Source organism: Artibeus jamaicensis, unplaced genomic scaffold (genome assembly GCF_021234435.1).
Source record: "Artibeus jamaicensis isolate MK-2021 breed Jamaican fruit bat unplaced genomic scaffold, CSHL_Jam_final contig_834, whole genome shotgun sequence".
Taxonomy (NCBI): domain Eukaryota; kingdom Metazoa; phylum Chordata; class Mammalia; order Chiroptera; family Phyllostomidae; genus Artibeus; species Artibeus jamaicensis.
This window is the reverse complement of record NW_026521981.1, coordinates 552,721-566,888: the sequence shown is the minus strand read 5'-3', so window position 1 is coordinate 566,888 and position 14,168 is coordinate 552,721. Positions and strand designations below refer to the sequence as shown.

Genomic DNA, 14,168 nt, shown 5'->3' with positions numbered 1-14,168 from the left:
ATGACTGGAAAGATCTAAGGTCCTTTGCCCATCTCTGACACTATCTAGTTCTATGGCCCTGAGGGGCAGAGGTTCTTTTGTAAAACAAGGGTAATGACAGCTGCTGAAACTTCAGCTTGAGCTTGTTATGAAACACTAATGAGATCTCTCATAAAATGCACAGAGTGGACCAAGTGCCCTACACTATAATTTTATCATGGCATTTTAAAAGAAGCCCAAATGTTTATTAGGTTTGTAACATTAACTTACAGCACTTGTGACTACACTTGCTGTTACATAACCACTAAACACCAGTTTCCCCTCTCTTAATACTAGCCGAAGGACCTTGCACCAGTCCTTGTTCCTCCACGCTCCCCATAGTAACATCTCGGCCAGCAGGGTACCAGTGCTCATTCCACAGGGAACTGCTGCCTTTTCATTTGATCCATCTTATGAATTCTTCTAATATCTGTTCAAAAAATCTTTGAAAAATTGCAACTGGCTCCATGGGCCTTAATTAACATAGTATCCATTGTAATGTTTCTTAGACTTAATGAGACCCTTGTTAACATAGGTTCCTGGTTCTCACCCCAAACCTGTTAAATCAGGCTTTCCAGAGGAGGGACCTTGGAATTAATATTTTTCAAAAGTGTCTCAAGTGATTCTTATGATCAGGTATATTTGGGAAATTTTACCTTAGAGGATCAACATTTTGATAGTAAATCCTAGTGTTGAAAGGAATTAAATAAAAGGTACAGTGTGGCTTCTTGTGCGATAGCATTTTCAACAGAACATTAGATTATTTGAGTAGTTAAAAATGACTACACAAAAATGTATGTATTATAGACGTCTTTTGTCAGGCTTCCTAAGATGTAACACTTAGGCATGGTCCACAGCAAACGCCTGGTCCCATAAATCCATGTTTCATTTGTTGATATGGGGAACTCATTTCTGCTGCCCTAAGTTATCCTTTCTTCCCCTATCCAGAGCTTTCCTGACTGCTCTCCCTTTGCAAATGGATCTCTAGTCTCTTGCTCTTGGCTTTAGTCAAGCTGAATCCTTTGACAGACCACCTTGTGGGAGTGGTCAGCTAACCTAACCTGCCTGACCCCAGGGTCTCTAAGCTCCTCTGCAAGGCAGTGAGCCCATTTGTCTTACTTAGCCGTCTTCCTACCACAGTACCTATCTCAGAGTGAGATCCCAGAATATATTTGCCAAGCCTATGCCACTGTAAGCAAGCCATAAGACAAGACTTTGCTGCCTGATCTAATGTGACGGTACAGAAACAAGCCTAAAGACATTAACAAACCTGAAGAAGAAAGGATGAAGTAGCTTAGAAAAGAGAAAAAAAAGTAGTGTTAAAGCTGAGAACAATGAACGCAAGAGGAGCAAAGAGAAAGGTTGAGTGGGCGCACTTTTTCATTGTCTCCCCTTCAGTCCCCCTAAAGGGAGTAAAAGTAAGGCTGCTGTTGGCAGTTCCTTTTCATCCTGTTGAGGATCAATACCATGTGCTAGGACTACTCAGTCCCCAGTGAATCCATGTAAGAATCTTATGTCTGTAAGAATCTTATTGCTACTTTACCACATCCCTCTAATTATAGAGGGGAAATTTTAATTTCTTATTGAAAGAACTTTAGGCTTATATGAGTTATGTGCAAAGGAGATTTTTTCCTAAGACCTCTGGAATTATATCATACAGATAGTCATCAAGATACAGGTTCATGAAGGTCGTCACCCAAACTTCACATTTGGAAACAACCACATGATTATAAAATAATAGGTTTTTGTTTTGTTTTGTTTTGTTTTTACTTTGTACAGTTAGTAGTATAGCTCAGGTTTTGTGAAACAGTGGTTATTCGACCCCACCACAATCATTAGGGTATATTAGTGTTGTGACTATGAAGCATTCTGATGATTACACAAATTTAATTCTTTTCTCAACTCAAGAAGACTTTAAATACCAAGGCTCTTTTTAAAAATTGATTTTAGAGAGAGAATGAGGAAGGAGAGAGAGAGCAAGCGAGCGAGAGAACCATTGATTTGATGTTCCCCTTATTTATTCATTCACTGGTTGGTTCTTATATGTACCCGGACCAGGGGTCAAACCCACAAACCCACAACCTTGGTATATTGGGACAATGCTCTAACCAGCTGAGCTTCCTGGCCAGGGCTAAATATCATGGCTCTTGAGATACCGATTTTCCACTTAGCTCTTTCGCACTGTATATTGTTTCTTTAATAAACCTTACATCTCTTCATATAGGGTAAATCACACTTTATGGCCAGTATATGCTTTAAATTCAAAGATCTTTAAGATGAAATTGTGTAAGGAGAAACACTAATGTGGACAGAGCATGCCATAAGATTTTATGATATTAAAGAGCCAGTAATGGCAGGTTTATTCATATCAGAGGTACAAATGAGGTCGCATTTGTAGGTTCTCGGTAGAGAACAAAAATATCAGCCAATCAGAGGGCACCAACTTCTGGTTAAAAAGTATAAAACTGAATGCTGCCATTGGTGCTTATGTGCTTTTGCCCTCTTGGATCAGGTGCTTTCTTGTCTAACTTGTGGCCGGGTTGGTGAGGGGGAAACAGAGAATTATGGTCAAATACTCATAGCACTTTTCATTTGAAAACTCACTAGATTCTTGCCTCCTGCACTGCCACCTGTCAACTTGTTTTCTAAGATGCTGGCTGCATCGTTTTCCATCGCTGTGGTGGCTTATGCTATTGCAGTGTCTGTAGGAAAAGTATACGCCATCAAGTATGATTACACCATCGATGGGAACCAGGTATGGTCATCCTTTTTCTAACTGGTTTTGAAGGGCTGAAAATAAATACATGGAAAAAAATTTTTTGTCTTCTAAAGAAGGGATTGGTTTCTTCTACCAGTCCTTATTGAGTTGGTTTCCCTCTTGTGCATTGCTAATTTGAAATTATTTTAAAACATGCATACTGCATCACTTTGGTTTTTAAGAAACCAGTTAAAGTGATAAGAATTTTTAAAGAGTTATCAATCAGGTTATAAATAACATTCAAAGTTAACATATTAGATCAGAATAAGAATTCTTCATGTTATTCTATACCTCCTGGTGATTTTTTAAATGGTGGCTATAATATGACAAAATGAACACTTTTCATAATAGTTATGGTCACTTTAAATTCAGATGGTTTGCTGCACAATTAATGACACAGGACAGGTTTTGTATGCATCTGATACGTTGCCAGGTGAGCTCACAAATTCTCAGTTATGGCGTGTTTCTGAAAGCACAGCATAGCAATTACAGCAGTTAAATGATTAGTAATCGAGCAGAATAATAGCTCTCCTAGTCATAATAGGCTTCACAGCAAATATTCAACCACAGAAATAACACTGTATGTGAGAGCAGAAAAAAATGTTTTATGTGAGAGCTGTAGCAGATATGCCACTCACCAGGAAGTGAAATAAGCAATTTAGCAAAGCAGCAGTTACTCTTCCTCAGCAACCTTAAAAAAACAATTGAGAGCAGTGAGGCCTCCTTTAGGGTCTAAGGACCCCAAACTCCAGATGTTTTTCAGGACCCAGGCAATTTTCGTGGTAAAAATTAAATTGGGACTATCAGGCAGGGTGGATTTGGGAGTTTGTTTCCTTAACATTCTCCCTTAAACATTTGGCAAGGGTCTTGAAAAGATTATATTTGTAGCATCACTGTCATCCAGTCTCTCCCTTAGGAATTCATTGCCTTTGGGATCAGCAACATCTTCTCCGGGTTCTTCTCTTGCTTTGTGGCTACCACTGCCTTGTCCCGCACTGCTGTCCAGGAAAGCACTGGGGGAAAGACACAGGTAGGGAGCAACAGTGTGGTCATATCCATCCACTGTGAAGAATGAGTTGGGCCCTGACCAGGTGGCTCAGTTGGTTGGAGCATCTGCCCATACACCAAAGGGTTGTGGGTTCAGTGCCCCGTCAGGGCACACACCTAGGTTGTTGGTTCAGTCTTGGTTTGGGGCGTGTATGGGAGGCAACTGACAGATGTTTCACTCTCATAATGATGTCTCTCTCTCTCTTTCTCCCTTCCACTCTCTCTAAAATCAATAAGCATATCCTTGGGTGAGGTTTTTAAAAAGAGAGAGAGAAAGAATGGGTCTGGAATAGCAGTTCAGAAAGGCTTGCCCAAGAACGGAGCAGGACAATTAGCCTTTGAGAAGAGAGAGCATGCTTTCTGCTCTGAGTCCCCTGACTCCCCCAGGTTGTCTTGTTTCACCCCCTCGCCAAGAACCTTTCAAACCGTAACACTGATGGTTTTCTGAGGCAGTAATTCTCAAATCTCTTCATGTCAGTGCTGAGCTGGCAGAAAGTTACATTTACCCGTTTTTCCAGGGACAATAACAATTGACAAAAGAACCAGTCAATAATGCAGAAAGCTGACTGTTATCAGTTTGTTATCTGGAGCTAGAGAAGGCCTAGTAAAAGTATATTCATGGCTTACTGAGTTATTATATTTTCAGAAAACTTGAGTGTTTTCTTACATTTCCTTTACAAGGATCAGGAACTTCCTCCAGAGGCCTCTGGTCCCACAGAACAACAGTTTGCTAGCCAAGAATATTTTGTTAAAATGTTTTGACATTTCTTCTTGAGTAAGATCTTTTCCCCTCAAGTTCTGAAGGTCGGTTTAATCTTGCCTTTTATATGTGTTCTTAGTTGTTGCTTTACAAGGTGACCCCAAAACCTGCATCCCAGTTAATCTCTGGACAGCCTCTCCTTTAATTGTCCAGAAAACTGAGGAGCCTTTCTCAAAGGCCATGCTTTCCAGCCAAACATGGAGTCAGGATGCCAAATCCAGTGGTTGAGGGCAAGGGGCAGGCTCAGGGGTTGTGTTTCTGTTATGCCTGGAGAGTTTCTCCTTCCAGCACAGAAAGAGCTATTATTTAAGAGTAAAGAGTAAATTGAGACTATAAAGGAGAACAACAAATCCAAAGTAAATAGTCATACACATGTGCACACACACAGAATCTTTAAAACAGGGTTCTATTAGAGCAGAGACACTATAAATCAGCATAAAAAAAGAATGACTGAGAAAACCAATGACTTCAAGAGTGGCTTGCCCAGGGAGAGCTTTAGTTGTCCCCAAGGCACACATGATACTCCTTTCTTATTTATAATGGGTCTTTTTTGACAGGGCTGGAAGAATGGCTCTCTCCCAATTTCTTGGCTCTTATTGAACAAAACTTTAATTTTAATTATTATAATTTTTCTTTGTAAAATTAAGTTCACTTTTTATGCAAACATTTGTAGCTCTGAGGGTGCAAGTGAAACAAGCTAGCCCATACCAGGGAGCATAAGTAGAGACCTGTGGTCAAAGGAGAAGAGGTCAGAGGTGATTTCCAAAGCTGTACCCATGTTCAGGGCCAACTGTCAGCAGCAGGTTTCTGCTGCTTTCATTTAAGATAGAGCGTTGACAAGGTCTCCAGGGCACATGGCTGTAAGCAGGTACAGGCAGATCCCCAACTGCTGATGTTCACTGCCCCGCTGTCACCTCCAGATTCAAATGAGGCACAGGCTGGCTGCCCAAGTAGGAATGCTGATGTAAAATGATTCCTTGGCAGAGGGTTTAGGGATAATGGTGTTATGGTAAGCTAATACCCTCCAGCCACACACTGGCCTGTATTATATTTAGGAGTGAAGGAAGCCAGGATTTCAGTATTGAAGAATGAAACAAGCACAGAAATGGCTTGATATTTAATTACCGAAACATATACTAAGTTCTGGGGTTAAAAGTCTAAGTGCCTGAACTGAAATCCAGGGACTCATGACTGAATAAACCAGTTAGTCTTTCCTTCCGTGGCTTCTTAGGTTTTGTTTTACTTTAGAGCCTCAGTTTCAGCGTCTCCTCAATGGGCATAATAATTGTATCCACCTCAGGGATGCCGTGAAGTCCTGGCACATATGTATTTGTAAATGCTCATGGCTCCAGTCATCAACTCCTCATGATAAGAAGTGTCTTAATACCTACGAGACATATATTACACCTGTCACAGAACCGCTGAACACATACTTGCTGAATGAATGAACCAACGAAATAATGAGTGTGGGTGGGTTATTAACTGTTTCAACACATCTGCAGATTGTAGAAGAGCTCAATGTTGCAACCTGTTCTTTCTGTGCCCCTGTCTCATTCCTACTGGCTCATGGAAAAGGAGTTCTAATTACAAACTCTTCTCTAGCTCTGACTACCCTCTCACGTAACAGAATAGTGAACTTTCTAGTAATTAAATCTGATTATAGATGCAAAATCTACAGCATTTCCCACAAACCAGCCTTAATTAAATTAAGTACAAGTAATGGACCCCCACTCACAGATTTCAATATAGTAACCAAAATTAGCCTTGACCCCCATAATCAGAGGCTTATTATTACGGAAACTTGGCAAGTAGATGGCCACTCACTTGGCATGTGTTGGGCAGCTGGCTGCAGTCCCTGTCCTCCAGTGTCCATATTGCTCCCAATTCACAGAGCCCTGCATCCACAGTGAGATGCCAGTGGCTCATTGTAGACAATAAGTACTGGCCAAGTAAATTGCATGGAAAGAAAGAGGAATGAAGGGGTTGAAAGAGGAAGGGAGGGTATTAGCTTCTCTGCTGAGACAGAAGAAAGGAAAGTCACCAAGGTACTGGGAATCTGGTGCCATTTTGCTAGGAGGTAACAGATTGCCTAGAAAAAGGGATGTGGATGCAAAGCAAAATTTTTAGTACATCATATGTATAATATTGCCTCAGGCTGACCTCGCCATATGCTGACCATGAATGATCAGTTTGCTAGGCGAAGTGAGTGCACGTATGAAATTTCCTTGGTTCGTATGTCTCCTTTAACTCAAACATTTTGTGCTAGGCAGTATCTGTACCCAACACAACCTTTCCTGTTGCTCCCCCTCCGATTGCTCTGCTTCTGGTTCCCTGTCTTCTCTTCTCCTTTGTTCCAGAGCTTCTAATCTTCTCCTTGGCCATGCCCTAGCTGTCTCAGCAGAGAATTCACTGGCCATCTGATCAAACCAAAGAATAGTCCCCAATCCCTCAGCCCCTCTCTAAACTATTTATAGATCTTAGGAAGTTTTTTTTGGCCAGCAAAGGTAAACTTTCTGAAGCTTTCTTTACTCCGCTATCGCCTGTCATTACTTCACACAATCGGTGTGCAAAGTTCTGAGCCTGCACCTGTGAAACTGTTAGAGGAAGCAGGAGACGTGGTCCACCCCTCAGGAGGCTCATGGGGCATTTGGGTTTGCAATAACACCGGCAAATTTATTTTCTCTGGGACTTTGGTGGCAACAATGTGCTACAAGTACAAAGTATTATCAGAATTGTTATTATGGTTGCTGATTCAACATCGTAGAAGAATCCATACCCACTCTGAGAATTTACTTCCCCCAAACATGGTCTGTGGTTGGGGAAAGGGAATGGTCCATGTCTCCTGGTGTGGAAAATAATTTGAAGTTTGGCCCCTGAATTGACACCAAAATTCGATGTTAGATATATCTAGGCAACACCCAGGTCAAACTGGCTTTACTTTAGCAGGATCAGTCTCCACATTTTATTTAATTTCTCTGCCATAGCTGCTATATATACAGTTTTTATTTTTCTTCAGTTTCGTAGAGTTTTAGAAAATAGTTCTTATATCTCTCAAAGGTACGGAGGAGAAGGGTGGAGGTCAGGAAGCGTCATGTGCCCCTTCGATCAGGCATGCACACCCAGCAGGCTGAGAGGCAGGAGGGGGCGGGAGAGGCTCCGTTCATGAGAGATGTGTGTCTTTCAGGTTGCTGGCATCATCTCTGCTGGGGTTGTGATGATCGCCATTGTTGCTTTGGGGAAGCTGCTGGAACCCTTGCAGAAGGTAACCCTGCTTCTCTGCACACTGATTGTGTAATTTCTCTACTCTGCCACCAGAGAAATAACAGGAGATTTATAAATCATCACATGGAAACCAATTCTCTGAATAACATAACCCTCCCCGTCTCTCTTGCCAGTCAGTCTTGGCAGCTGTTGTAATTGCCAACCTGAAAGGGATGTTTATGCAGGTGTGTGACATTCCTCGTCTGTGGAGGCAGAACAAGATTGATGCTGTAAGTCACCCATTTTTCTCTAAAAGAAGATTTGGTTTTCATATGCTTTTCACTGTAACATTGTTTTCTTATCTCCTAAGTTATACTTGCATTTTGGGAGGACCAAGGCAGGAATTAAAATTGTGTAGATAAACCAAAGATTTGAAGTCTTCCTCTTCCACACAAACTGTGTTTTTGGAGGCCCTGTATCCATTTCCAGCAAGAATCCCATAGGAGGTCACTCATATACTGTTTTCCTTCTAGAGCTCAAAGCCAAACAAGCAAATTAAAGCAAACAACAAAACCCCATCTAATTTAAAACAAAACAAAACACAAAACAAAGCAAGAACAACAACAGCAAAATGCAAAAACCCATGCTGATTATAATTCTGACCAAAGTAACTTCCACAACTATTCTGAGAAATTATAAAATCCGGAAACTAAACCCTTTAGAGTTACGCTCTAATTTAAACCAGAACAGATGAAAGGAATGGGAAAATGTCGTATATGTCGACACAGAAAGATCTCCAAGCCAAGCTGTTAAGTGAAAATAGAGACCAGCACAGAATAGAATAGTATGCACAATAACACTAAAAGATGGAAAAATAAAATAATGCTTTATAGTCGTATTTACTTGTATTTGCAAAAACAACATGCTGGTGAAACTTGTGCATGAGTGTTTGTATGCACACACTCAGAGAAACAAAAGAGGATGGGAACAGGTGAGGGGAGGAGGGGAACAGGTGAGGGAAGGATGGGAACAGGTGAGGGGAGGAGGGGAACAGGTGAGGGGAGGAGGGGAACAGGTCAGGGGAGGAGGGGAACAGTTGAGGGAAGGATGGGAACAGGTCAGGGGAGGATGGGAACAGTTCAGGGGAGGAGGGGGCTGCAAGCAAGATTTTTACCACACACCCTTTTTTAAAGTTAATTCTATTTTGAACATGTTAATATATTACCTTTTTGAAAATTAAATTAAAAAATATTTAAATGGGACAATTGGTGTATATGGGAATGCCAATTTCCATTTCTACTTAAATATGAAACAAAATCAGAATATTAAATAAAACAGTGTGTGGTGGGGGAAATGGGAACAACTGTACTTGAGCAACACCAAAAATGACGTGTGGGGGGTTGGGGTGCTGACCCCCTGCACAGTCAAAATTCCACATGTAACTTTTGACTCCCCCAAAACATAGTTAATAGCTTATTGTTGACCAGCATTACCAATAATATAAATAATTGACTAATGCATTTTGTATATGTATTATGTATGTATTCTTACAATAAGTAAGCTAGAGAAAAGAAAATATTAAGAAAATCATATGGAAAATACATTTAGAGTACTTAGTGAGAAAAATCACTGTATAAGTGGACCCGCATCATTCAAATCTGTGTTGTTCAAGGGTTAACTGTAATTCGTTCATAGACAATGGATCTTATTAATTGTACAGGTAACCTCTCACCTGATGGTACATAATAAATTAATATAATTCTCTTTATTTCCATTTCCCTAGGTTATCTGGGTGTTCACATGCATAGTGTCCATCATTCTGGGCCTGGATCTCGGGTTGCTCTCTGGCCTTGTATTTGGGTTGCTGACTGTGGTGCTGAGAGTACAGTTGTGAGTAATATAAGACCCTGGTTACCTGGGGCCAAGACAGCAGGCTCTGAGATTTCTTATGCCACTTTGATAAGTACAGTAAAATGACTCCCTTTCATAATAGTTACTATATATTGCATGTGTCTGTGAGTTAAGCACATAGTGAGTGCTTTACACATATAATCATATTTAATCTTCAAAAAATGTCCTGTGAATAGGTTATATTATCCTCATCCTACAGGTAAGAAAATTGAAGCTCAGCAAGGTTAAGAAGCTTCCTTAAGATCACATAGCTAGTAAGGGGCAGAACTAGGGTTTGAACCCAGATGCACCTCACCCCAACATCTGTGCACTTCGTCACATGCTCTGATGCTGGTGCTCTCCTCCAGGTCATGGTGAGACCAAAAGATATGTAATTCAGCAACAGACTGAGGTTGCCTTGCAGTTTCTTAAATGAGATGAAGTCTGTGAGGCACCGGGCCCAAGGCTCAGGACTAGATAGCTGCTAAATATATTTTAGCTCATTTGGTTGAAGCTAGTAATCCAGAAGTTATGTAACCCAGAACAGGAGACTTAAAAACAGTTCACTGTAGTCAAAATGTATTCAAATCTGCCAAATAAGGCATGTGCCTGATAAGCCCCACAATTATATGAAAAAAACACAATTAGATCATCTTCAGAGTGAAAGCAGCAAAGGCAGTTGAAAGTAATGAAAAGTCATCTATGAGGCAGCATTAAGGGGTATGATTTTTGTTGGTTTGTTTTGATTTTTTCTTTTTTTTTAATATATTTTATTGATTATGCTGTTACAGTTGTCCCATTTTTTTTCTCCCCCTTTTCCCTCTCTACCCGGTACCTCCCCTCCCACCAGCATTACCCCCCCCCACTTAGTTTATGTCCATGGGTTATACATAGAAGTTTCTTGGCTTCTCCATTTCCTGTCTCCCCCTGTGTATTTTGTACCTGCCACTTATGCTTCTTATTCCCTGTACCTCTTCCCCCATTCTTCTCCCACGCCCTCTCCACTGATAACCCTCCATGTGATCTCCATTGCTGTGATTGTGTTCCTGTTCTAGTTGTCTGCTTAGTTTATTTTTGGTTTTGTCAATTTTTTGGTTCAGTTGTTGATAGTTGTGAGTTTTTGTCATTTTGCTGTTCATCTTTTTTTCTCACATAAGTACCTTTAACGTTTCACATAATAAGGGCTTGGTGATGATCAACTCCTTTAAGTTGACCTTATCTGGGAAGCACTTTATCTGACCTTCCATTCTAAACAATAGCTTTGTTGGATAGAGTATTCTTGGTTGTAGGTCCTTGCCTTTCATGACTTGGAATACTTCTTTCCAGCCCCTTCTAGAAGCCTACAAGGTTTCTTTTCAGAAATTAGGTGACAGTCTTATAGGAACTCCTTTATAGGTAACTGTCTCCTTTTCTCTTGCTGCTTTTAAGATTCTCTCCTTATTTTTAGTCTTGGGTAATGTAATTATGATGTGCCTTGGTATGTGTTTCCTTGGGTCCAACTTCTTTGGGACTCTCTGAGCTTCTTGGACTTCCTGGAAGTCTATTTCCTTTGCCAGATTAAGGAAATTCTCCTTCATTATGTTTTCAAATAAGCTTCAAATTTTTGCTCTTCCTCTTCTTCTGGTACCCCCATGATTCAGATGTTCAAATGTTTAAAGTTGTCCTGGAGGTTCTGAAGCCTCTCCTCATTTTTTTAAAATTCTTGTTTCTTCATTCTGTTCTGCTTGATGGTTTCTTTCTACCTTTTGGTCCAAATCATTTATTTGAGTCCTGGTTTCCTTCCCTTCACTGTCGGTTTCCTGTATATTTGTCTTTATTTCACTTTGCATGACCTTCACTTTTTTTCTCCATTTTGTGAGCATACTCAACCATTTCTGTGAGCATCCTGATTAGCAGTTTTGAACTCTGCATCCTACATGTTGGCTGTCTTTTCATTGCTGAGTTTTATTTTTTTTCTGGAGCTTTGATCTATTCTTTCATTTGGGCTATATTTTTTTTGTCTCAATGTGCCTGTTACGTAGCAAGGGGTGGATCCTTATATTTTCCGGGGCAGGGCAACCCAAATTGCTGAGTCATGGTGCCGTATGTGGGGGAAGAGTCGGAGTGGAAACACTGCCCCTTGGTTGGCTCTCAGCTGGCTTTCAGTCCCTTCCCCTGCTACCCACAAGCAATTCGGGCCCTTCTAGTGCTGATTCCTGGGAGGATGGATTTGTGCACATTCTAGGACCCCATGGGTCTCTCCAATGAACTCTTCTTTGCAGTGGGAGTTTCTCACTCCCACTGGGAGTTTCAACCCACACTATCCCCACAGGTTTTTACAGTCAGAGGTTTTGAGGCTTTATTTCCCTGCACTGGAACCCTGGGTTACACGGTCTGTCTCACTCCCCAGTTATGCCTCCAGTTTTATCTGCATGCAAATATGGGACCTTCCGGTCCTCCAGCTGCCGCCTTGCTGCACATTCTCTAGGCCCCAGCTGTCCATCTCTGCCCCTCCTACCCATCTGAATGAATGTTTCTTCTTTAACTGCTTGGTTGTCAGACTTCCACACAGTTTGATTTTCTGGCAGTTCTGGTTGTGTTTTGTTTTTAAGTTTGTTGTCCTTCTTTTGGTTGTGCAAGTAGGCAAAGTGTATCTACCTACACCTCCATCTTGGCCAGAAGTCCCTCAATTTTTTTTCTGTTTTGACTCTTGAAAGGCCTTTTGTGTGCACCCTTCTGGGTCTATGAAACTGTCTGAACAGAGAGGGAAACAGAGCTTCTCTCCCAAATCAAAACTTGCTGTCTTTTTGGACTCCTGGCCCTTCTCTGTATTTGGGCAGTGAAGGAATAAAACCCTGGAAACTATCAACATGGATGTCTTCAATTTAGCATAAGCCCACCTTTTGTGTTTCACCAGCCAGATCTTCTCTCCCTTCTTTTCTCCCCTGGCATGCTGGAGCCCACAAAAGGCTGCTGTACACTGCCGTGATACCCTTAAATGGTGCCCAAGGGCCCGAAAGAGTTCACAAGCTCTCGAAGTGTCCAGTTTACTACCGTGTAACAACTGAAGAGCTGTCCTTAAAAAATGCTGCCTCTCCTGCTCTTTTTGCCTCCGCATTAACTTTCCTTGTATGGGTGTGCTTGGAAAAGCGGGTTTTGTGGAGAGGTACTATATAATTTATGAGCTTTAAGTTAAAAGTTAGCACAGCACAGTAAGCAGAGGAGAAATCGGTGGCACGTTTCAGCTGCTGCTGAACCCAGTTGGTTTAACTGGGCTTTTAGGCAACAGAAAGCAGTATCCTCTGCAGTATTTAATTCCCAGTGATTATAAGGCTAATCCAGAGAGCACATTGCTGAGAGTACCCCAAACAGATACTCTTTCTTCAGGAATTGTATTTAGCATTTGTTCCTTGTCATGCTTGAAGAATGACAAAATTTATTTGATTGCAACAGGAACAGGAAATAGGAAGTGCTTATTTCTGGCTCTCTCAGGCTCCTATTTTTATAAAATGAGACTAATTTGATCACTGCAGACTCTTCATAATTCATCAGAAAGTTGCAATAATTCACAAGGAATTTCCAGGCACTGGCACTATGTCAGGCACTGAAGACCAACGGGCTAAAGATAGAGCCAGGCTGCTCCTGACCTCTGGGGTCTTTTCAAACTTCTGTTCTCAGTTTACTCTCCAATAAAAATGAGGAAAAACTGCTGACCTTTCAGGGTTATGGTGGGGCTTAAATAAGATTTAACAGGTGTGAAAGATCTTTGCCTATCCTATAAAGTCCTACACACATGAAAATCTGACACTCATTATTTCTCTCAGCCTTTGGAGAAGAATCACAGTTCCCCTGTCTCCTCCAACTGCACACAAACACCAGCTGTTCACTTCAGAGTTAGCTACGGGAACATGTTGTCTGCAGTAGAGGCAGTGTTCAAAAACATCAGAATGATGAGCTCTTTAGTTTCTGTTATTTCTTTTTATTCCAACATATGCTTGTTGCAAAAAATGCTGACTGTAATTTTGTTTTAGTCCCTCCTGGAATGGTCTTGGAAGCATCCTTAGCACAGACATCTACAAAAGTACCAAGAACTACAAAAATGTGAGTGCCTTTGTGAGATATTTGCTGGACTGGGGTTTGCTGGCCAGGATCACATATTTCTCTTCCAGTATATTAGAGACAAAGTAGGCATGGGTGGGGGCCTTCCGTCAGGAAATTCCAAAAGTCCACTGAGGTGTTTTGACTCAATGTGCCTTCTGATATCCATGGTTTACATAAATTTTGGCAATGCTAGTTGAATGTCATTTTAATGTCAAACCACTGTAAAAAGAATCTTTAAATATAGGCAATTAAGTTATTTTGAGAAGTTGAATCAAATTCTAATTCTTTTGATAAAGGGGGTTAAAGATACAAATTTCTAGTTATAAAATAAGTCCTGGGGATGTGATGTACAGCATGGTGACTATAGTTAATAATATCACATCACATAGTAGAAAGTTGCTAAGAGACCAGCTC

At 41.0% G+C, this 14,168-nt stretch overlaps 1 protein-coding gene across 2 annotated transcripts in view; it reads left to right on the top strand.

Moving 5' to 3' along the window:
* The window catches only part of SLC26A4 (solute carrier family 26 member 4), a 52,251-nt gene that overhangs the window by 20,309 nt on the left and 17,774 nt on the right, over window positions 1–14,168 (top strand). For both annotated transcript variants that reach the window (XM_037150483.2, XM_037150484.2), the window contains 6 exons: window positions 2,626–2,773; window positions 3,693–3,806; window positions 7,768–7,845; window positions 7,979–8,074; window positions 9,568–9,674; window positions 13,685–13,754. In XM_037150483.2, the coding sequence (XP_037006378.2) occupies window positions 2,626–2,773; window positions 3,693–3,806; window positions 7,768–7,845; window positions 7,979–8,074; window positions 9,568–9,674; window positions 13,685–13,754 (613 nt within the window). The remainder of the gene's footprint in view (window positions 1–2,625; window positions 2,774–3,692; window positions 3,807–7,767; window positions 7,846–7,978; window positions 8,075–9,567; window positions 9,675–13,684; window positions 13,755–14,168) is intronic.